This window comes from Diceros bicornis, chromosome 4, assembly GCF_020826845.1.
Source record: "Diceros bicornis minor isolate mBicDic1 chromosome 4, mDicBic1.mat.cur, whole genome shotgun sequence".
Lineage (NCBI taxonomy): Eukaryota > Metazoa > Chordata > Mammalia > Perissodactyla > Rhinocerotidae > Diceros > Diceros bicornis.
Window position 1 is genome coordinate 81,665,229 of NC_080743.1, and position 24,952 is coordinate 81,690,180.

The 24,952-nt window shown below is 36.8% G+C and overlaps 1 protein-coding gene across 6 annotated transcripts in view; it reads right to left on the reverse strand.

Moving 5' to 3' along the window:
• HMCN1 (hemicentin 1) overlaps positions 1–24,952 on the reverse strand; it is a 450,903-nt gene that overhangs the window by 100,826 nt on the left and 325,125 nt on the right. For all 6 annotated transcript variants that reach the window (XM_058539863.1, XM_058539864.1, XM_058539862.1 and 3 more), the window contains 13 exons: positions 24,382–24,495; positions 23,118–23,263; positions 19,221–19,371; positions 17,696–17,890; positions 16,087–16,200; positions 11,565–11,752; positions 9,876–9,972; positions 3,304–3,465; positions 2,476–2,589; positions 2,163–2,365; positions 1,790–1,871; positions 1,550–1,681; positions 1,063–1,212 (listed from right to left, as the gene is read on the reverse strand). In XM_058539863.1, coding sequence (XP_058395846.1) covers positions 1,063–1,212; positions 1,550–1,681; positions 1,790–1,871; positions 2,163–2,365; positions 2,476–2,589; positions 3,304–3,465; positions 9,876–9,972; positions 11,565–11,752; positions 16,087–16,200; positions 17,696–17,890; positions 19,221–19,371; positions 23,118–23,263; positions 24,382–24,495 — 1,848 coding nt within the window. The remainder of the gene's footprint in view (positions 1–1,062; positions 1,213–1,549; positions 1,682–1,789; positions 1,872–2,162; positions 2,366–2,475; positions 2,590–3,303; positions 3,466–9,875; positions 9,973–11,564; positions 11,753–16,086; positions 16,201–17,695; positions 17,891–19,220; positions 19,372–23,117; positions 23,264–24,381; positions 24,496–24,952) is intronic.

Genomic DNA, 24,952 nt, shown 5'->3' on the forward strand with positions numbered 1-24,952 from the left:
CAAAGCATCACTAATCAGAGAAACCACTGATACTCATAGGCTGATTAATTTTCTTTAATTTCAATGTTTAAGTGATGAATTTTAACTAATCTTACTGTGGTAATCATTTTACAATATATACATATATCAAATCATTATGTTGTATACTTTAAATTTATACAATGGTATGTATCATTTATATCTCAATAAAACCGGGAAAAATTTCAATTTCTTGGAGTTAGCTTTAGCAGAGCACACAAAAGGTAGATAATAAATATTCACAATTACATTTATAATTTATGAGAAATTTTTTTCATAGTAACTGGAATAAAATTGGAAAAAGAAAGCATTTCAACTTCGTTTCAAGTTAGATTTCTATTTCAATTTAGGCCAAACATTAGAACAAAAGTAATAATCAGACGTTTACTGAAAATCAGAAGAAGGCAAGTTCTCCCTGCAGTGCTCAATACTATGCAGGAACACAGTAGGTATTAATTAAATATTTGTTGGATGGATTAATGCTCCATATCTCATCATAGCACAAGATTCATAATTACTTGAAATATGCCCAATTCCCGACCTGTAGTTAGAACATAGTACAACCTCTACATAAATTAAATCTTACTTATCTATATAAATAAGAACAGACCTATAGGCTTAGCATCAAAATAAGTTATGCCAGTTTAAAATAAATGATTCAACAGAATATATACTATAGGAAGGTAATAATTTCAGTAAACATGAAAAAAATAGAGATTATGAAATTTCTACTATTCTTTTTTCCACATTTATGTCCATTTCTATGAAAATACAATCTACTGGTAAATGTAGGACGGATAACTGACAATAGTTTTTGTTTATCTAAAGACATTTTGTAAGTCAAATCATTATGCTGTGCACTTGAAACTTATACAGTTCTGTATGTCAATTATATCTCAATAAAACTGGAAAAAAATAGGGTATCAAAACATGCAAAAAAGATATTCTGAATCAATTATAAATGATCTCTTTAGATGCCCACTTATTTTGTACAATAGATAGAATAAAATAAACCGAAGATAGATCAGAGTGTACCCCACATACCTTGAATGGAAATAATGTAATTTTTCTGTGCTTTTCCCTCAATATTTGAAGCAACGCACGTATAGTTTGCACCGTCTGAACGCTGAGCCCGGGCAATTTGGAGTTTGCTACCTCCAGACAAAATATGAACTTCAAGCGAGTCAGAATTTTCTAGAGGTAGAAACAGAGCAAAACAAAACATAAAAAAGCTTTTACTTTTAACATTTCTATAATTCACCATAAAAAGGTCTTCTTTCTGTGAGAAATAGATTTCTTAAAAGTTTTTCCTTTGTACATTTATTTTAAATGGGAGCCTTCTTTGGAAAAGGAAACAAGAAAAATCTTACTTGGAAAAAAGAAAAAATGTATTTTCTAAGTTTGTATTTCAGTACATTAGGCTTTCTGAACTAAACACAGCTATGAGCATAATACTGAAAATGTGCTAGTTTATTAATTTAGTGAAGTAAGAGACAAAGAAAACAATATAAAAAATGCCCAGCTATATTACCTATGGGCCTGTGGTTCTTGAACCATGCTATGGCGGGAGGCGGGATTCCAGCCGCCACACATGTTAAGGTCACAGGATTGCTGATGGTCTCAACAACCACTTCTTTCTCAGGCCCTTCGATGGTGGGTGGCACTGTAAAAAGACAGAAGAAAATCATGTGTCCTCATTAAGCTAATTCAGGATACTTTTTTCATTTGCATATCTGGGGGAAAAAGAGTTGTATTAGAGGCAGATGCTCACCATATACATTGAGGTGGAAATTTTTATCATCCCGTCCTGCTACATTTATAGCTCTACATACATACTGGCCTGTGTCAGATACCTAAAAGAAAAAGATACTATTGTATGTGCTCCATTACGTTACAGATGACCAATCACACTGTTTGAGTGTAGATTAAATCATCAGTCATCTTTATGCTCAAACGCCCCAGTTCTAATTGCCTTCTACAATCCTGTCTTTTTTTTTTATGAAAATAAGGTCAATGGTATTGACGATGTTATTTTTTAATGAAAATCATTTTTCACTGTAGTAAAGGAAATATGCAGCTTCCAATTCTCTCTTCCATAATCCCACCAAGAAGTCATGACATGCAAACAAGAATAAAAGATGCACCTCGGCTTTCTTGATGCGCAGCATCTGTCCATCTGCTAGAATCTCCAAGTGAGTCGACTCTGTTATCATCCGCCCATTCTTATACCAGGTGATGACTGGAGGTGGGACAGCGTTTGACTCACATGCCAACGACACAGAGGTCCCCTCTCTTACATTAACTACAGAAAGTGAGTCACTGCCATGATCTTTAATGCTTGGGGGCACTAAGGGAAGGAAACAAGAACAGAAGGATTTTTTTTTCATTAAGGTACTCAGAAAATACCTAACGCCAGTTTAAAAATGAAAGAATTTTACGAGGAGTATAAAAACAAACCATAAACAGTCAGGAAAACTTTTTTCTTGCTTTCACCAGCTTGGTTGATAGCTATGCAAGTGTATTCACCACCATCAGACACCTTGGCCCGAAGAATTTGTAGAGTTCGACCCCCTGTGGGCAAATATAATGGAAATTGAAGAGTGGTATAGAGGTTGTTCTAATAAGTATTTTATCAGTAAGATAAATGGCAAAATATATCCTTTCCCTTAAAGTAAAATTTATATAGAAACGTTTCATATTTAAAATAAAAGATTGAATCAGTTTTCTTTGACCCTTCCTTTATTATTGATTCTACTTCCTTATAAAGGAAGAAATTCATAAAATTTTTCTCTCCAGTTACCAAACATGGATGGTAGAACTGTTTGACATTGGTTCTGGTGAGCAAACAGTAATTATGCTATAGCCAAATATGTTCACAAGTATTTTCTGGGTGTAACTCTCTCACGGTGCAGAAGTGACTGTGTGTCTGTCAGTCTATCTATTTATCCTCAAGGAGCTTTCGGATTGATTAAAAACAACCAGTGAATTTGTTTATTTGCACTATTTACTAGTCTATCACCCCCGTGGAATGACTAAGCAGTTCTGTTCCTAAATTTCATAATTTCTTGAAGTAGATCTGTTACTCCACATTCCTACCAAAATCATAAAAGTCTATACAATATTATCCTAATGGCTCCAAATGGGCAAAGAGAGGCATTTAATGTGGATGAATAAACGGAGCAAGACAAAAGTTTGGCAAGAGACTAAGTTGAAATGCCATTTGTATTAAAAATAAAGGAAAATGAGCAAGTTTGGCCCACCTTCTATGAGCAATAAGTTCCTTACCAGGCACTATGAGAGCATTTGTGTTTAGCTTGATAGGCTGTTCATTCTTGAGCCAGCTGAGATCAGGAGGTGGAAAACCAGAGACCTCACAGGTCAAAGAGATGAAATTGTTCACCACAACAGTGAGATTTTCAGGGTTAGGACCAATGACACTTGGAGGAACTATAATAGCAAATATATTAAAAGTGAAATCTGATATTATCAGTAATACATATTCCAATTTATGAATATGAGCCCAAACATTGTACTCTGATAAAGCACTGAGTTAATGATACTACTAATTTTCTAGGTGTCTTTCTTCTTAACAGTTCCCTAATGCCTTTGTTAAACTATGTCCATCAGTTTTATTTTCCCCAATTAAGAGTCCCAGAATTTTCTAAGACAGAATTACTCTACGTTGTATCTGGAAAATGTAGTTGGCATTTCCCAAGATGGTTTGGTCAATGTACAAAGAAAGACCTAATGGTGCTCTTTATTGAGTACATTTGAGTACATTCTTGTTTTTAATATTACATCCTTATTTAAAGTTTTATTTTCCTGCATAGTAGAAATTTAATTTTAGGCTGTCTGTCTCTCAATAGGTTATTTAGACAATGTAAATCAATGACTTTCAAGATCAGCAGAAAATTTAAGAAATAAACAATACTATAGTTTATTGTTCAAAACCAAACAAAATTCCACAAGTAAAAGTAGTGCAGAGAAAAAATGGAGTGAAAGAGAATGAGGTTAATAACGCAATGCCATTTATGCATATGAAAACATATGCATATGGAACAATATATGTTTTAGAAGAATACATATACTTGGAAAGAATAACGTACATATTCAAATGGTTTCTTATGAAGGGGGAGGGGAAACAGGAGTGAGGAATGGGCATAAAAATGAATGAATACATGAACGAATTAATGGAGAATAAGTAAAAATAGAGATGGGTCTTGCTCCAACCAATGAAGATAGACATGAACTAAGGAATTCAATTAATATAACACTGTATTATATTAAGACGGAGGTCTCAAAACAACATCAAAAATAAAAGCAGAGGCTGGCCCCGTGGCTTAGCGGTTAAGTGCGCGCGCTCCGCCGCTGGCGGCCTGGGTTCGGATCCCGGGCGCGCACCGACGCACCGCTTCTCCGGCCACACTGAGGCCGCGTCCCACATACAGCAACTAGAAGGATGTGCAGCTATGACATACAACTATCTACTGGGGCTTTGGGGGGAGAAATAAATAAATAAAATAAAATTATAAAAAAAAAAATAAAAGCAGAACATCAAAAAGGCAAAATTGCTGTTTTTTTCATTTACTATCACATGGCTACTTTTCATCCATTAATTTTAATACTCATTCATTTATCAAACATTTATTGAATACCTACTTATTCTGGACATTGTACTAGGTGCTGACACAGTATGAAAAAAGTAATAGAAAATAACTATACAGAGTTAATAATTTAGTGGTAATGACATAGAACTAAAAATAACAGCTAAGATTTTTTTTGAGTAGTTTGCTACGTGAGGCACTGTTCTAAACACTTCACATACTTCACATATACCTTCTCTTCACACACACTTCACACACATTCTCACTGAATCCTCCTACAACCTTATGTGTTAGATACAGTTCTTATCCTCATATTATAGAAAAGGAAGCTGAGACACAGAGAGGTTAGCATCTTGCCTAAGGTTTCACAGCTAGTTTCTGGAAAAGATAGGTTTAGAAGCTAAGCAGTCTGGCTCTAGGGCCCTTATTCTTAGGCACCGTTCAATACTGCATAGTAATGACAAGTGTGATGAGTGTCAATCAGAATAGAGTGACAGCAGGGAACTAACCTAATTTGGGGATCAGGAGGAGGAAGTGACATTTAAGAAGATACTTGAAATATGACCAGGAATAAGCTAAATAGAAGACAGGGAATGGGTGAGTCTTCCAGAAACAAGGCACAACATATATACAAAGGCCCCAAATGGGAAAAAGACATGGCACCTAGAAGGCTGGTATGACCAGAATTTGAAGAGCAAGGTTGGGGGGCTGGCAGAGGATTCAAGGACGAAGCAACGAGAAGATCCTATAGGGTCTTCCGGGCATTATTAAAATGCTGAAATACAGCCTAAGGGATGGGAAGCTGAAGAGTGGTTTAATAAAAAATTAATTTAAAAGATATCAGTCTGGCCACAGTGGAGAGAACTGATGAGAAGGCTAGAAAGACCAGGTAGGAGACTACTGCTGTAGTATACGCAAAAGATTATGGTAGCTATGCCTAGGATGGTGTCAGAAAGGATCAAGAAAAGCGAATGGATCCCCAGCTATTTTGTAGGTAGAATCTTCAGGAGTTGATGTTTTGAGGGTGAGGTTTAAGGAAGAGGAGAAGTCAGGGATGACACCCATTTTTCTTGCTTGAACAATGGGTAGACTGGTGACTCCCTTTACTGAGACAGAAATCACTACAGCAGGAACACATTTTTTTGGAAAAGATAATGAGCTCAGTTATATACATGTTGTCTTAGGGTGACTATTAGACATTTGTATCTATGAGAAGCAGATATTTTGATAGAAGGGTCTGGAGTTCTTGAGGGGGCCCTGGCTGGAGATAAAAATTTGGAAACTATTTGCACATAGTATCTGAAATTTGGGAATGCATGAAATCACCAGAGAGTGGGAAGAGAACAAAGTCTAGAGCTTGGAAAATTTAAGTGTAATAGTTGAGCAGAGGATGAGGAACCAGACAACTAGGAATGAGAGCAACTAGGAAAGGCAAGGTATAAAAAGCAGTGTGAGTGTCACAAAAGCCAAAGGAAGAGTTTTTTTTTTTTTTTTGGTGAGGAAGATTGGCCCTGAGCTAACATCTGTTGCCAATCTTCCTCTTTTTGCTTGAGGAAGATTGTCCCTGAGCTAACATCCACGCCATTCTTCCTCTACTTTATATATGGGGATGTCGCCACAGCATGGTTTGATGAGAGGTGAACAGGTCCGCACCCGGGATCCGAACCTGCGAACTTAACTACTATGCCACCGGGCTGGCCCCTTAAGGAAGAGAAGTTTTGAAAAAGATAGTGGCCAAGAACGTCAAATGCTCAGACGTAAGAAAGACGAAGCCTGGAAAGTGCCTATTGGGCTTATTAATAAGGATATCATTTATGAACTCAGTGAGCAGTTTCACTGAGTTGTGGAGGTGAAACTCAAAATACAGTGGTGGGAGGAGTGAGTGGGAGTGAGGAAATGGACATTAAATATATACAACTATTAGGGAATGTTGCTTTGAAATGGGGGGAAAAGCTAGGGAGGTAGCTGAAGAGAAAGATTAGGTCTAAGGGATACTTTTATTTTTTTTAAGAGGGAAGATACAAGCAAATTTAAGTGCTCCTGGGAAGGAGCAAGTAAAGAGTGAGAACTTCAATATTTGAAAGGAGGAGAGGAGACTGGGAGATTTTTGAGGAGGCAGTGGCCAGGGATCTCTAGAGTCAAGTTAGTCTGGCCTTTGGAAGGTAGAGGTATGCTTCCATCTTTTGTTGCAATAGGGGAAAGGAAGAAATGGCAACAACAGATGAAGTTAATATTCTCATTGTGATGGTAGCAATTTGAGGTGGTTTCTGGGATATGCCTTCTCTTTTCCCTGTAAAACAGGAGGTGAGAGCATTTACTGAGAGAAAGTGAGAGGGGGCTGTTATGGACTGAATGTTTGCATCCCCCCCCCCAATTCATATACTAAAGCCCTAACTTCCAGTGTGGCTATATTTGGAGATGGGGCCTTAAAGGAAGTAATTAGGGTTGAATGAGGTCAGAAGGGTGGGGCCCTGATCCTATAGGATTAGCATCCTTATAAGAAGAGACACCAGAGAACTTACTCTCTGTCTTCAGTAGAAAGGCTTTGTAGGACAAAGTGGCTGTCTGCAATCCAGGAAGAGCCTTCACCAGAAACTGAACCTTGCTGGAACCCTGATCTTGGACTATCCAGCCTCCAGAATGGTAGGAAAATTAATTTCTGTTGTGTAAGCAATGCAGTCTCTGGTATTTTGTTACAGCAGCCCAAGTAGATTAAGACAGGAGCCATCTAACATTTGAGGAGAGGAGTGAAGGTGTGAGGGAGTCACTATGGAGAAGAGACAAGAGAGGAGCCCCAGGCAGCATGGAGGGCCCAGATCAAGCTGATATATGTGAATTGATAATGACACCAATACTCCTGACTCCAAGAGTTCCTCCAGCCATGGTTAGCTACATAGGTGCAGGTACGGTGCAGATGCAGAATTTAGTGAGAGGTAACACAGAACAGCAGCTAAGTAGAAAAGCTCTGGAATCAGACTGCCTGAGTCAGAATCCTGGTTCTGTATTTGCAACTCTGTAACTCAGGGCATGCTACTTAATCTCACTGAGCCTCGGTTTTACATCTGTAAAAGAGGTTTAAAATGGTACCAACCACCTGGGGTTATTGAGATAATTAAGTGAAATAATATGTATAAAACACTTGGCACGGCACCTGGTGGGTATCAAGCAGTTAATATGTTGTGTTGATACACACAGTGAGCTTTTACCAAGCAAGAGCACTGAGAAGAGATGGGTAAGAGAAGCGACTGAAATGCTGTTCCATGAAAGTTGAGCTGGATGCGAAACAAAGTGAAGACACAGAAGGTTGAAAACCGGGAGGTCAACAGATTGAAGGTTAGAGTCCAAAAGAAGCAAGCATTGCTGTAGTGGGAGATGACAAATGGTATGGTTTTAAGTAAAGATCATTTAAATTATTTATCCCCAAATGAATTTTCCAATATGTAAGTATGGGTTCCTGACTGCGATCGGGAGTTCAACACGCCATTAACTGGTGAAAGAGGAAACTCTCCTGAACGCCACTCCTTAATGGTAAACACCAGTGGCTGCTGCCTCTCAAGTCACAAAAGGCTCCCACTTCAAGTGTTTCTGCTGTGTATTAAGAAGAGGCAATGGGGGCCGGCCCCGTGTCTTAGCGGTTAAGTGTGAGCACTCCGCTACTGGCGGCCCGGGTTCGGATCCCGGGCATGCACTGACGCACCGGTTGTCTGGCCATGCTGAGGCGGCATCCCACATACAGCAACTAGATGGATATGCAATTATGACATACAACTATCTACTGGGGCTTTGGGGAAAAAAAGGAGGAAAACTGGCAATAGATGTTAGCTCAGAGCCGGTCTTCCTCAGCAAAAAGAGGAGGATTGGCATGGATGTTAGCTCAGGGCGGATCTTCCTCACAGAAAAAAAAAAAAAGAAGAAGAAGAGGCAAGGGATATGAAGGAAATATAAGAAAGGAACAACAAATATTTAGTAACTACTGCAACTATAGATACCATTCTAAATTTAGGGAGACCAAGATCTGTAAGAAATGACCATTTGTCTATTTATAATAAAGTTATGGGATAGAGGTGAAGAAATAGACATATAAAGATAACATAGGGCAACATATGTAACTGCTATAATGGGGATATTTACAAGATGCTTTTGATCACATGGAGGAAGAAAGATTAATTCTGCCATGGCAAATCGGGAAAAATAAAGAATATTTTTATTTTTCAATATTCATTTTATTGTACTTTACAGATCAGAATGTTTGCTTTCACAATGATTATATCTGTTTAATTAATTCATTCTTCCTGGGAATTTATAACCCATTTATTTCTGTTTTGGTCAGATTTATTCATTAAAAAATACCTAGAAGATATTTATTAAGCAGCTACTGTGTGTCACTCACTGTGCTAAGTGCTGGGAACACAAAAATGAAAGTGTTTCAAATATCTGTTACAAACACCAAACACGGCTAGACTCAATACTCCCTACATATCACACCAAAAAAAATATATCCATGATGCTAAATCAAAGTCCTTTCAAGGGAGAATTTTTTCATGAAATTTCAAATTTCAGTTAGTTTCAAAATGAGCTAGAATTTTATATATGGCTCACACATGTAAAGGAACTCTTTTATAACGATTGTTTGCCATTTCCAATTTAATATTCCGGAAGCAGCTGCATGTCATGAAAATAAAACTACTTGCTTGTAGTAGACAATCAATGGCTTTTTAAGCAAAAATTTGTCTTTATGGAGTGTTTGGCATTTATAGAGAACTTAAAGTCTGATGAATGAATTAGGTGTGCTGATGGTTTTAGGAATTATTTAACTTCACAAAGTACACGAGGGAGTACATGAGGTACTAGAGATGGAGCTCAACATGAATTCTACCCTTGAGGACAGGAACTGGTTCCAATCAGGACTAGTGGATGAATTTTTATGGGTAGAAGATTTATATTTGGTTCTAACTTCACAAAAACATATAATCTTTGAGATTTTAAATTTTGACTTTTTACTTTCAAATATGTAGGAGTAACTACTTTCTCCTGAGGAACTGAAATAATACAAAAACAGGCTTCCTAGAAGATTTGCACTTAATAAATCCTACTAGCTGTGGTGGGGAGAAAGAAGGGAGGAGACGGAATGAATGCAGGCTCCGCACATTGTTCAAGTTTAAAAAACGCAGAATAAGCCTACATAATCTAAAACACAGTTTTCCTACTTTTTCAAGCATGCTCTAACAGATGTTTCTGGAACTGAGCTCTTACCATGAACATTGAGGTTAAAATATTTTTTGGCACTTCCAGCTGTGTTCTTAGCAATGCACACATACCTGCCGATATCTGCTATTTGAATATTTAGAATCTGAGGAAAAAATGAAGAAATTCCAACTGAAATTTTTTATAAAGCAACTTGTCATAATTTTTGAGAATAAACAATACACATTCTTTCTAGTTAATACCAGATGAACACAAGAAAAAAGAAATTTTTGTATATAATAGTGCTGATGCTGGCTTTCATTAGTCAGGTCAATCAAATAAATATTTATTTATAAGGATTTTCCACCAGAAAAGGCAATTTTTTACATACTTGTGGTATACTGATGACAAAAGTTTCCCAAATTATTCTCCCAGTTCCCTATCTACTCCCCTGGCAATGTGACTTCAAAGCTCCTCCCACCAAGAAGCAGAGTAAAGATGTGGAATGTGTGTTGGCCTTGTGCCTGGCTTTGACCAATAGAATGTGATAGAAGTGACAGTGTGCTATTTCAAACCTAGGCCTGAAAAGGCATTGTGCACTTTTCCTTACTCTTGGAACCATGCCACTACCATATGAAGAAGCCAGGACTAGCCTGCTGGAGCGTGAGAGGCCACGTGGGGAAGAATCAGCCTAGTTATGGCAACTGGGGCCCCGGATGAGAGCCCAGCCAAGATCAGCAGAGCCACTTATTCAATCCACAGCAGGCAGGCTCTCAAGTAAGCCTAGCCTGAAACCAGAATAATCATCCAGCCAACCAGAAGACCTGTGAGCTAAATAAATGCTTATTGTTTTAAGTTGTTTTGGAGTGGTTTGTTTTATGCAGCAATAGTTAGCTAATATGGCAGTTATATTTTCTTTATTCTATTATGCAGAAATTTCTATCCATCTGTATGTCTTTTGGCCCTAGACACAGAAACATTTAAGGATTTTGGTAGAGGTTGTATGATCATCAAATAGAAATAGCCACAATGTTTAGAAGATACTTTGAGAATTCAAGATTATTTACAAGCAGTGAGTCAGATTCTTTGTTTTTTAATAAAGAACTCCATGAGATTTGCCTTATGTTGGATACACTGATAGTTTGCTTAGATTCTTAGGCCTATAGAACATCATTTATATGTTCAAGAAATAATTAAGTTGTATCCTAACAAAAGAGTTGGTTTTATTCCCACAAGTGCTAACTTTCTTTTGGGACACTTGAAAAGAAAAATAGAGACATGCCCATTAGTGAACAATAGTTTAGGATATTTATGTGATTCCATTATTATTTATTATCAATTTTTTGCCAATATAGGACAAATTTTAATCTGCAGGGAAACTTATACACCTACAATTTTACCATCAGAAATATGCAATGGAAAGGATTGTAATAATCCTTTAAATATTATTAAATTTTCAATAATATTTAAACTAAAATTATTAATAGTGGTTTTTGTCACAAAGGCCATGTTGTAGTAAATTTAGGTGTGTGTGTGTGTTGAATATACAGACAATTTCTGGAAGAATTCATACAAAACTGTCAAGAGTGGTCACCTCTGATAGTGGGAATAGAATGAGCAGAATTTTATTTTATATCACTTTTCTGATTAATTTTTACAAATATAAACCAATAAAAATTATTTTTAAAAGTCAAAAAGACAATTATTATAAAATACAACATCAAATAGCTATTTTAAAATTAGGCTTTTTACTTTTACCTGCAGAATTCTTCCATTAGAAAGAAATTTATGATGCTCATCTTCGAGCAAGGGCTGCCCATCTTTTTGCCAGGAATTCCTTGGTGCGGGGCTGCCAGTGGATAAGCACTCCATCAGCACGCTCTTGTTCACCAGCACGGTGACCTCTTCAGGGAGATCACTATTTGCTCCCTTAATAATTGGCGGCACTAATAAGTGATTGCAACAAAGAGATAATGACAGGAAACAAGGTCTTTTCTAAATTATTCGAGTTTTCTGACAACTTTACAAAGTTTGGAATAACAGAGGAGCAAAACTTGAAGAAGAAACAATGATCCTCAAGAAACATTTTATACTAATAAATTAGGGTGCTGATACAAATTATGTGAATTTCCTCTCTTCACCTACCCTGGACTAACCACTCCCAAAGTTTCATTCCCATTTAGGTCAATCCCAGTTCTTCCCCAAAATATCTTGTCTTCTCTCTCAGCGCCTTCCAGTGTTCCCTCTGGGTTTTCAAGCATACGTGCAAGAAGCATCTGCATGAATTAATAGTTAAGTCTGTTTGGTCATCTAGACAAGCCAGATAAATTACATCTTTAAAGTGTATTTGAAACGTACAGATTTGGTCTCATTTGCAAGGGAATTGTCTGGGCTACTCAAACTATGTTTCCCCAGCCACAGTATCAGTGGGATCAGCATCACCTGGGACCTTGGTTAGAAATGCAAATCTGGGGGGCCAACTCAGACCTCCTCAACTGGCATCCCTGAGAGGGGCCAAGAAGTTTGTGTCTTAACAAACTCTCCACGTGATCCTTACACATACTGAAGTTGGAGAAGTTATGCTCTAAATTTTCCTACATATATTCATTCTCATTTAAAATAATAGTATAGAACCCAGGCTCATGTCTACTTTATGTTAGATTAGTCAGTTATGAATAAATCACATATTACCCATAGAATTTTAAAAAATAGAAATGTTAAACTAGGAACGCATGTGTTGGCTACTTTTGTAAATGCAGAAACTCATTTTCAAAGTGAATCATCATTTTGTTTTGTTTTGAAAACTTAGGTGTTTTAAGTTTCACTCTCTTAAAATTAACTATATCTTTAGCCATCAGTAAAAACTGTATGTTTAACTTAGATGCAATCTTATGGTATTTGGGTGTCTCAAAAACCAAACTGAAAGTCTGGCAAGAAAATAATCAAGGCTTACAAGGCACATGATAGAACTTCAATGTTATTTTGAATGCACATTTTCACATTAAAGTTACATAATTTTTACTATACTTTAGATAACATGAAATATATAACAAACTGCAGATTAGTAAATAATAACCTTGAATTTCAGATTAAATGAGGCTATCACTACCCTCACACCATGAAAACCAATCAAATGAAATGTTGGGACATAAAGATTCGATGTTTAACTCAACTTTGCCTGGAGCTGAACCATTAGGAGGTACCAGGAGACCATAGCTGCAGGTCCAAGGTCTGACCTGGAGAGGACTCCACCAGAGCTCTTTGCTCTGACTTGCCCCTCCTGCTGCCATACCCCACCAGCTGGGTTACACCACCCAGAATTGTTCTCGGTGGCACCTAGGAGGTGAGCCTCAAACGTTGTGAAATATTCCTAATTTAGACAGAATTTTGGGGCCAGTTCATTTTTCTTGCTTTGTTCCCATGTCTTGACTCTAAACTCATCTCCAACATGCTTTCCAACTTCCTCCTAATTAAAAATAACAGACGGAAGGCATGCACATCTACCCTTGACTATCTAAGCCCTAAATTCCATTTCAATTTAACTGAATCCCGGCCCTTCCCAAACTATACTATGTTACTACTTTAGCAGATCCTTCTACTCTGTCTTAAACTAAACTCTTCCCAAACTTAGGGCAAATTATGCCAGGTGGTCTGGGATACTCCTTCATGGTTCTTGAGGATGCTAGCACTGATTTTAATTTTCTCTTCCATTTTCCTTTTCCTTATTACTATCCCATAGACTTTAAAATCTATGTTGATGACCCATCCCACCCTAATTAGTTTCACCTCTACCCCACTTCAGCCAGCCACAGACAGTCACACCTTGGACCATCTGACATTAACACCTCTTCCCTCCCTGAAGCTCCCTGAAGAAGGACTGATGTCTACTGTATTCACTGCTGTATCCTTAGTGCCTGGCACATAGTGAGCAGTCAACAGATATTTGTCAAATAAATGAATTTTGAACTCTAGTGTTTTCTCTCTTCCACCTCTTTTCAGGCTTCTTTTATAAGCTGCTCTTTGCTTGTACTGAGCACTCTAGGCCTTCCACTCCTTCCCCACTTATGATCAGCCCATCAGCCTCTTTCCACCATTTCCTCTTACCCTGCCCAGATCTCACAGTGGTTTATTTTGATGAGGTTCTGTCTCATTGCACATTCTGTGCTCTCTCACCCTTCAGTGCTTCCACAACGCGTACCTTGTGGCATGACCCCCACCCCCGAGGTAGACCACACCATCTATTTTTCCTCCGTCTGCCCCCAGGTTACTAAGGGTGGCTGAAGGAACAATGACTGAGCCAAATGGCTCCAATTTCATCGCTGACTATCACATCCCCCATAGTGGTAATCATTAACATTTTCTGTTTTCCACGGGTCCAAATACCACCGCTGCCACTATTTCTCTTGCTCTCATACTGAATGGAAAGGACTAAATACATTTGATATGCATTCCCACATTTGCCTTCTAACCATTCCAATGAATGGTAATTCACTACCATGAAAGGCTAATTAACCCCTCTTGGTTCCTTGATTGCATTTTTCACGGGTTCTAGGACCTTGCTCCATCAATCCCCACACCCTTCTCCCATCCACAACACACACTTGAAAGTTTAATTTGTCCCTTTCTCTTGGGTCATTTTCTTTGGTCTACAAGCAAGCTCAAATCTCTTTTAACTCTGTTTCTTCAAACAAGCTGTTTATCCTAAAACTCTATCCCACCTCTTCCTTTCTCTGCAAAATGTCTTAAGAGTACTCTATATTTGCTTCTTTTTCTTTCTGATTACTGGCTCAATATTTATTCTTCTATTCTGTGGCTTTGTACCACACCATACTATCTAAATTGATCTTTTGAGTTTCACCAATGATTTCTCGGTTTTAAAGCCAAACGGCCTTTCTTCAGTTTTTATTTTCTTAAAATAAGTTTAAGTTTTCATGAAGTTGTTCTTTTAAGTTTCTTAAGTTTTCCAAAACTTGCTTTAGCATTCAATACTAACCCCACCTACTGATGACCTTTTCTACGCCTTGGATTCTGTGACATGGTAGTTTACCGGTTTTCACTGATTCCCTAGATTGTTTCTCCTCTAATTCTGTTTTCCCTTTCCTATCTCCTACTTGTAAATACTTCCATAATGATCTTCTTTGGATCTTCTACTAGATCTATAACCCCTTCTGTTGGAAATCTCATGCCTTTGAGTATCACCTGTTTGTGGATCACTCTCAACTCTATATTCTTAGTCCAGTTCTCTCTTCTGTGTTGTATCTCCTGTAGTGTAGTTCCATATTTCCAATGGCCCATTCAACATTTTACCTAAGTATCTTGGTAACATATCAAATTCAACATGTCCAAAGCAAAATTGACTTTCATCTTCCCAAATCACGTTGTTTTTCCCAGGTCTTCTATTTTTATTATTCTTACTACCATTTTCTTGATCACTCAGGATAAAAATCTCATATTTTTCCTTACACTCCAAGATGAGTGCCTAATACTTCACGTCACTTAATCATTTTCTCTATAAAATCTTTCATACCATCTGCTTCCTATATATTCCCACTGCCACTTCTCTAGATCAATCTCTTCTAATGGAAGCATCTATTTGTTTCTGCCTCTAGTAACATCACTTCTCTCTTCCCTTCAAAATACAATAGTTCTTCCACTCACAGCCCATGCATTCAGATGGAGATGACTCTGGTCCAAAGGTGGGCATATGAACTAGGCCTTATCAATTAGGCCTCCTGGCTTCTGTATTGGTTCAAGGAAGGAAATGCGCCTCATGCTTGGCCCAGTTAAAGTCACAGAAATCCAATTCTAGGACTTCAGTTCTAAACACTAGGAAAGAAAAGCTTTCACTTGGAAGTGAAACGAGAACGATGTAAGATCAGAGCTGCTAGGGGCCGACTTGCTGTCCAAGGGGATCCCCCATCTGAGAGTGATGATACGAGAAAAAAGCAAAGCCAAGGGAAAGACAAAGGTAACGTCTGGTTGATTTCTTTTGAGCCATGGAAGTCAGACATGACGGCAGCCAGCTCTAACCCAGGACTCTTCAGGAGCTTGAGTCAATCAATTCTCTTTTTTGCTTTAAGCCAGTTTATTTGATACTTCAAGAGTCCTAACTAATACGCTCTCAATTTGTATAAGATAATTAACTCCTTGGTAGAACTATCAGTTTCTGACTATCTTTATAGTCTCTAAAGTGCTTTGCAGCATCTTGCAAACATTAGTTCCTTGGAACATTTGTTTTTGAGTGAAAGAATGTATAATAAACAAAAGAAAACAAACTCACAGAGCACACGGACGTCATACTGAAGGGAATCTTCTCCAGCCTCATTCACAGCCACACACGTGTATCTCCCAGCATCTTCTACTCTAGCCCGGGGAATCTGCAACACTCGCCCTCCTGAAAATATGTCCCAATATGTTTACTTCTCTAAATCTTAGAGTTCACACCGCTCATAAACAGAAACACAATTTTTCAGGTCTAATGACTTCCTTACACTTTCTTTCAAGGTTCTTACTTCATCCAATGGCTCGGTTTTAATCCCATATACCACCTTTATAACAAACACTGCATTATTGAAAAGTGATCCAATATATGATTCAGATCTCTTGAGAAATGAATAACTCGTGTAGATTTTCCTCCAGGGGAGAATGTTGCTCTGTGCCTCTCATCACGTTCCATGTGGAATGTTACTATGTAGTGACTTCTTGCTTTTATAATTTTGAACACATGTAAAAGAAGTTTACGCTGTTTGATGCAAGTACTGGTTTGAGAAAATAATAGCCAAGGATGCAAAAGGTATAAAGTTTACCATTACACATACAACCTTGAAAGAATAACTCTGTGTATTTTTTAACTTTTCATGTTGATATAATTTCACACAGAGAAAAGCTGCAATAATTGTATAAAAATTATCACCTATGTTTATCAATTGTTTATACTTCATTCCATTTGTTTTATCTCTGTCATTCATATATATATATATATATACATATATAAAATATCTTTTTCTGAACCATTTGAGAGTAAGCTGGAGACATGGTGCCCCTTTACTCCTAAATATTCATAAATATGTATTTCATGAGAACAAACATAATCCTTTATATAACCATCATATAATGATCAAAACAAAGAAATGTAAAATCAATACATAACCACTATTGAATCCATTGTCCATATTCAGGGTTCATTATTATTACAATATTGTCTTTTATAGCTATTTTTTCCCAAGCCCAGATCCAATTTAGGATCACATATTACATTTAGTTGCCATTTCTGTTTAGTCTCCTTTTTTCAAGATATTCTTTTATTCAAGTGAGATGCAATTTACATACAGTGGAATGCACTGACCTTAAGTGTATATTTTGATAAATTTTGACAAGCCTATTTAAATGTTTGCTAAAAGTAAATAGAAGCCTTGAAAATATTATTATACCACAACAATTCAAACACCTCCTTTTCCATCAATAAACCATCTAATAACTAAAATATTTGAAACTAATAATCTTTATTATGATAAATGCATTTAATAGACTGAGTAGTAACTATTCACAAATATATTTTAGAATTTATCATTAATAATGTATGGAAAGCAAACTGATTATTTCATCACAGTATTAGAGATATGGAGGCACAGGGAAGACAAAGGACTTTCTTAAGCTGACAGAATGATCCTGTAGTAGATCTGAAAATTAACTAAGGTGATCTCTCCTACGTCAAATTCTCAATCTAGACTCTCCTAACTTGAAACTACATGGATACCAGTGGCATTTGGCAGCCTGTGTCACTTAAGTTACATGGCCAGAGAGCTGATCAATTTCAGCTGATCTAATAAATGAGAAGAAATACACATGGCAGGGATTCATATTTTCACTCTGTTCACAGCAATCTTTACCTGGTAAAATCAACACTCTATCACTCGAGCTCAGAGGACGGCCATCTTTGTACCACGTCAGTGTAGGAGGAGGGGCAGCATTTGTCTCACAGTAAAGAGAAATGGGATTGTTGATGATCACATCCTTGGCTTCACCACTCCTGCCAGTATCCAGCATATTTCCTATTTCCCAGAGTTTCTGAAAACTTGGAGGAACTATGGAGGAAAGACATGAAATTGTGGACATGTGAATGTCAGGGTCAATCTATTAAACAAAGACCTGGGCTGTATTTTCATAAGAGCAATTTGTAAACGTAATAAATTCGACAATGTGAAAATATTTTCAAGTACTTATACACCTACCAACTCTAGTCCTGAGCCAAAAAAGAGTAAGAGACAGAAGACAGAGCCGGTTCTCATGTGGAAGAACAGGAAACGTGGGGCTCAAAATGCTGTGCTCATGCTCTGCTCTCCCTGTTAAAGGGCTCTGGCACTTAGAAGATAAACAAGCCTGCTTTCAGGCAGAACCTACCATAATAAGCATGGCTAAGCAATATGATCATATCAGAAAAAGCTAATTTTGAAGAACCATTAAAAAATACTGGCTCAGTCGAGAGCATTTTCCAATGATCTGTCTTACTAAGAAGGCTAAAGAAGTTATGCAATCAAGATTAATAACTTCATAAAAAATAATAGGACCTCCTCAAATATTTCTAAGGGACATGCATGAACTTTCTAGAAGGCACTTTTCCTGTATAGCAAAAGCATTAAAAAAGTGCATAATACATGACCCAAAATTTCCACTATTAGCAACTTATGAAAAATCAAAGATGTGCAAAAGCTTTACGTATAACGATGTTCAGTGAAGCATTATGGAAAACTTGGAAACAACCCAAAGATTCAACAAAAGGAGTCTGGTTAAATAAATACTTCAATACTCAACTAATAAAACAGGTATAGTTATTAAAAATCATGTTTAGAGTAACAATATCAACAAGAATAATAGCAGGTGTCATTTCTTAAGCATTTTGCTATGGGCTTTACATACTTATATAGTGCTCACCACCTTTCTTCAAGGCATTGATTTTAAAAGTGAGGAAACTGGGGCTTAAAATATTTAGGTAACTTGCCCAAGTCACAGAGCTTGCAGGAGACTAAATCATCTCTGAATTCCAAGTCTGACTGCTTTAAATTTTGTACTTGACTACTTTCCTGCCTTCCATGTAAATGCTATTAAAAAAAACTTCATGATACAACATTAGGGGAAAGCTAATATAACAGAGAAGTATGTATCACATGACGCCAAATTGTAAATGAAATATAGATTTAAATCTATCAAAAGGAAACACATAAAAATATCAGAAGTAATCTTGAATGATGGGATTATTTTCTTCTTTGTTAATTTCTTGAGTCCAAGTTTTCAATAATAAATTTATATTATTGTCAACAGAAAAAAAATACTATTTAAAATAAACCAAGTCAATCTCTTCTTCATTGCTTTGACAAATTAAATTAAATTATATACAAATAACTGTATTAGTATTACCTTGTATATTCACATCAAAATCCAGCTCATCTTCACCTGCAATGTTAGATGCTACACAAGTATATCGTCCAGTGTCAGATATTTGAGCCTCCTTTATTTGAAGTGTGTGTCCATGTGCAGCAATATTAACATGATCATCTGATTTAAGGGGCTGTAATTCAATTATAATAACGTTACCATTAACTACTCTAATAAATCCTCTAAGAGACCATGCAGCTGATATTTTTTATGATTGTTTAGTAAATAAAAATAAAATTTTATGTGAAACATTCAAGACAACAATAATTTAATTAATTTGTTTTGATTAAACTGATTGTTTTTGAGTAATGACATTTTTATTTATTAAAAATTGTAGCTGATATGCTTTACATCTGTGCCAGGTATTTCTGGGTGGTACATTTATACATTTTTTATGATAAAAAATATGTTCTCAGGTACCATATCCATTTATCCATGTTAGAAAATAATATTTTCACCTCATCCCATATTGTATTAAAAAAGCGTCTTTTATGATAATTTTGTAGAAAATGCTAGAGTTCTTTAATGAAAGATTGGGGGCATTAACATAATCTGATTTGATTTAAAATTACTATTGTTCATTCAGAAACATCATTACTTCATAGATGAAAATTTTCAGCCTAGAGATATTTATATTATGATGTTTTATTGAAAATATTACTATACTTAATGGAACATTAATCTACAGATATTTATATTATGATGTTTTATTGATAACATTACCTACATTTAATAGGACATTTCTTGTCTTCTAAACATTTTCATTTACACTAAATTCCCCCTTACTCCTTGAAGATTTTAGCTCCTGGCTCAGTCATTCCTTCTAATACTTGTAATTCTTGGTGATTTCAACACCCACACAGATAGTGTGTGCTCTCAGCTCCCTGACTTCCTCTCCTCTAATTTTCTTGTCCCCAACCCTTTCTCAGCCACTTCATAGGAGAGTCGTACCTAGACCTTATAATTACCAATAACTGCATCTCTTCACTCTCAGTTTCAAGTTCTCCTTGACCGCCACCTCCTAACTGTCTAATTCACTTCCTCTAGCATCCCAACTCCAATAACTTTTTGACCCACAATCCACTGACCTTGCAATCTTTTCGCTGCCTCTCACTTTTCTGACCTCTATTCCCTCTTGACCCAGAGAAGGTGTATTATGGCAGTCACTCCTTGTATAAACCCTCCCTTGGCCCCTCTCTCTTTATTGTACTCCCCTGGCAAAACTAACCCTGGTTAATACCAGTCTCTGTCCATTTTGAGCATTCCCTGGTCTACTCAAGGATATCCCTCCAGCAACTGTGTCATGTCTCACCTACATCATCACCAATTTATTCTTTGCTACTGGATTATTTCAATTTCACACAACATAGTATAATTTCCCCCATTAAAAAAAATTCTTTAGACTGCAGCCTAGTTCCACAGTTTTCTACTCCCCTTTATAACCAAATGACTTAAAAATGTCTTCTACAATTGCTGTCTTCATTTCCTCCCATCTTTTATTGAATCAGCTCTGAACAGATTTCCACCATCTCTACTTGACAAAAATGACTCTATCTAGGTCACCAATGACATCCATGTTGCTAAATTTACTGGTCAATTCTCAGTCCTTATTTTACCCAGTCAGTGGCATTTAATACAATTTAATTTGTCTTCATTTTGATATACCTTTTTTCTGTATCTTTTAGGACACTTCACTCTCTGTCCCACAACCTCTAAATGTAGAACTACCCCAGGGCTTAATCCTTAGACCTCTTTTATTTCCGTCTAAGCTCACTCTCCTGATGATCTCATGCAAAATCTTGGATTCATTTTTGACTCTTCTCTTTCCCTCACATCTTGCCACCACCTTCATCCAAGAAACCACCACCCCTCTTCTGGACCCTTGCAATAAATTCAAATCTGGACCCTCTCTTTCTTCTCCCAACACAGGAACCAATGTAATCCTTTTAAAATCTGAAGTCAGATCGTAACACTCTTGTGCTCAAAATTTTCCGGTGGCTTCCCATCAGAATAAAGGCTAACTGCTCTACAAAGCAGTATGATCTGGCCCTCCATCAATCTTCTGCTCACATCTTATGTGTTCTCATGGATCACTGCACTCCAGCCAAAATGCTGCAGGGCCTTTGTCCTTGCTATTCTCTCTACTTTGGAACATTTTCCCCTCAGATATCTCACGTCTGCTTCCTTCACTTTCTTTGAGTTTCTTCTCATATACCACTTTATCAGTGAGGCCTTCCCTACATAAATAAGAGATCACAGCCCCACACTCATTGTTCTTCTTCCCTACTGAGTTTTCACCATAACATCTACCCCGTCTGGCACATTACATGTTTTACCGGTTTGTTTGTTTAGTTTTGTCTCCTCAAACTTCATATGAGTGGAGATCTTTGTCGATTTCCTTTGTAGCTATATCCCTCACTGTTTATCCCGAAAACAGTGTCTGGCAAATAATGTGCTCAATAAACAATTTGGGATGCATGAATCATTATTAATATTATATCACATATAAAAATAGCATAATTTAAAATTTATATGCTGAAAGAAAAACTTCAGAGCATGAATAAATAAAATTCAACGATTCTATCAGAACTTATTGTGGCTAACACTGCCAATATTTTTGGTGGATTTTCTCAAAAGCACTATTTTTCTCAAGTAGTGTTGCTTATCTGAAGAATGAAATAACAGAAGAAAGGATATGGAAAATAAACAAAAACCACTATTTTTGGGTACACATTCTAGGGGACCAATCCCAAACCCTGAAAAATGTAGCAGCTTAAAGCATCACAGTTGGATCAATTTCAGAGTCTGGATTTGAAACTGTACTTTAACTACTCATTATGAAATTAAAAAAAAAAAAAAACTGCCTCATTCCTGGTGCAATTCTAGTCTTTATCCAATTTTATGTGTGTGCATTGTAGTAACTACAATGAATGAAAAGACTTTAGATAAAATTAAATATAAAATAATAAGATTTCCAAGTAGAAAGGAATTATTTGTTTCCAAGCAAACTCATACAGATTTGATATTGTACCATGAAGTGTGCTTGTAGTCAGAAAAGAAACTGTAAACAGAACATGGTGGGAGTTCCATATTTCTCCTTTTGCAATGGCTTCCAGATGAAACTTGCTTATTTTATAAGAGATGATTTTTTTTTTCTAGCTGCCAGTATTGTAAAATCCATCTGTGATCTGAAAAAATACAGCTATATCTTTTTGCATCTTAAATCATGACTCTGACCTGAACTTCTACAACTGGAATTTAACAGACCATTTGGTTGATTATATGTAAAACAGGACAAATAGCAGCTTAGCTATGTCACATCTGTACTAAGCACAGTGTTAAAAGCAGCTAAAAAGAAAATCTATTTTGGTGTAAAAACACCAGTACATATGTCCTTTTAAAACCTGCATGGAAGAAAATAAGTTGAATGAGAAATAAGGATGTGTGGTCTGAAAGTCAGATCATATAATTGAAGAATGTGCCTTTTATTTAAAGTTTCTTATTCCCCCCAGTTAATTGTATTGGGCACTTATTCACCACATTTAGCTTTTTTTTCTTCATCTTGGAATATTAAAAATTTTACCTTTTATAAGAGTTAGAAGTATTTAGAGAAAGTTCTGAATAAACTTATGTACCCATGTTATATCTATCATTTTAACAATCCTTTAAACTTCATGATGGAATAATACTAAATTGTTAAACATGGTTCAAGTTTTTTTACAGTTTTATACTCTAGGAGCATGCGATTTTGCTGATTTTAAGGTCACATTCTCTGAGTTATTTGTATCTGTTTTTTTTTTTTTTTCCATTTTCTATTTTTATTGACCAAAATTTTGGGCTTTAAGAAACCATCAGCAAATGAAAAAACTTGTGACTGGCCTGTCCATCCTTGTACCAGCTGAGAGAGGCAGAAGGAATTGCATAAGCTTCACATTCCAAGGTCAGGGTGTTATTTACTCTGATCTTCACTTCTTTAGGGGAAAGACCTAGCCCCAGGAGGTCTCCTTTATTGATTATGGGTGGAACTGCATAAAAACAAATATTAAAGAGTTAAACATTGGTTCTTTTAAATATATGGAATACCATGGAAATCACGCTGAGGATTACTTAACAAGAAAACAAGGAAATAACTGAGGCATTTTCTATGCTCTCTTTTCATCAAGGACTCAAGTTAGCATCTTATAAAATGGTAGTGTTCAGAGGCAGAATGTGAAGGAAAATCCCTTTCTCCCTTCATCATTATAATTCGGCCAATGAGGCTAATGTCCTTCACAGAACAGTTAGTTTCACTTGTTCCAGGTCCCTAGACACAGTCTGAATATGACCCATACAATGCATTTTATTGGTCATTAAATGGACTGATTCAAAAACAAGACAATGAGAAAGATACTCTTCCTTTTTAAGAATAAAAACAATCGGGCTGGCACGGTGGCATAGTGGTTAAGTGCGCACGCTCCGCTTTGGCGGCCCGGAGTTCACAGGTTCAGATCCCGGGCACGCAACAACACACTGCTTGTCAGGCCATGCTGTGGCGGCATCCCATATAAAGTAGAGGAAGATGGGCACGGATGTTAGCCCAGGGCCAATCTTCCTCAGCAAAAAGAGGAGGATTGGCATCGGATGCTAGTTCAGGGCTGATCTTCCTCACACATACACAAAAATAATAAAATAAAATAATAAAAACAAAAACAAAATCCTGAAATGTAGGCCCTATTAATGGTAGTATTAGCTGTGCTCTTTATTTATAGGTCAATATACACTGGATCAGCCCAAAGTTACTGATGAACTCATTTAGGCTGTTGATTAGATCATATATATTTAAACAACAGTTTTGTGCGTGAAAGTACTATAACTCAGCCTAGAGGGTAATTCAGAAGGAAAAATAGAGAAGCTTAAGGCAGTGCCACTGCCAAGTTCTCCAACAAGAGGTTAGTGAGTAGACTGAGTAGGCTCTTCACGTTTTTAAGCAATTGAGGTGATAGGCACAATGCTTAATTGAACTTCCATCTTAACGAAGCAAGCTGCATAAACAACAGACTTTAACGATGAGTATAAATAATTATGAACTCATAATGAAAAACAGGATTGAAAAAGTTAGAAAACTGGGAGAAGAAATGAAACTTAGTGCTCTTTCAGAACTTACTGTAGACTTTCACTTCGTAGTGCTTTATCATTTCCCCCGCCTCATTAGTGGCTACACAAGAGTATCTTCCAGCATTGTCCTCCTGTGCATTTAGGATCTGCAGAGTCCTACCTCCTGAAAAGTCATGGAACACCAAAGAATCTCTGAACTCATAGTGGCAGCAAAGTATGCACAAACTACCAGTTTTAGTTCTTACTATTAATGTATTTCTCCTTCTATATGCCAATTCTGTCATAGACATTTGACACAAGACAAAACTACAACATAGATGGACACTACATGGTGGGTGACGACAGTCACGAAGTCCTCAGTGGTCCTCTGTGGTAATGACTCTCATGCTCATTCTGACCCTCCCATGCCTCTGTACACACTCTAGCTAAAGTCCTTATTTCACTCTCTGCATAATTAGGTCTTCTGCTTTAGTTACCTTCTTCCTCTCATCTATCTGGCCTATCAGAAGAGATTGAGCTTGCTAAAACACAGTTTTTATTATGATACTTTTCTCTTTAAGAGTCTTCAATGGTTCTCAATTGAGTAAAGCATAAAGTCAAAATTCTTTAATTCAGGCATT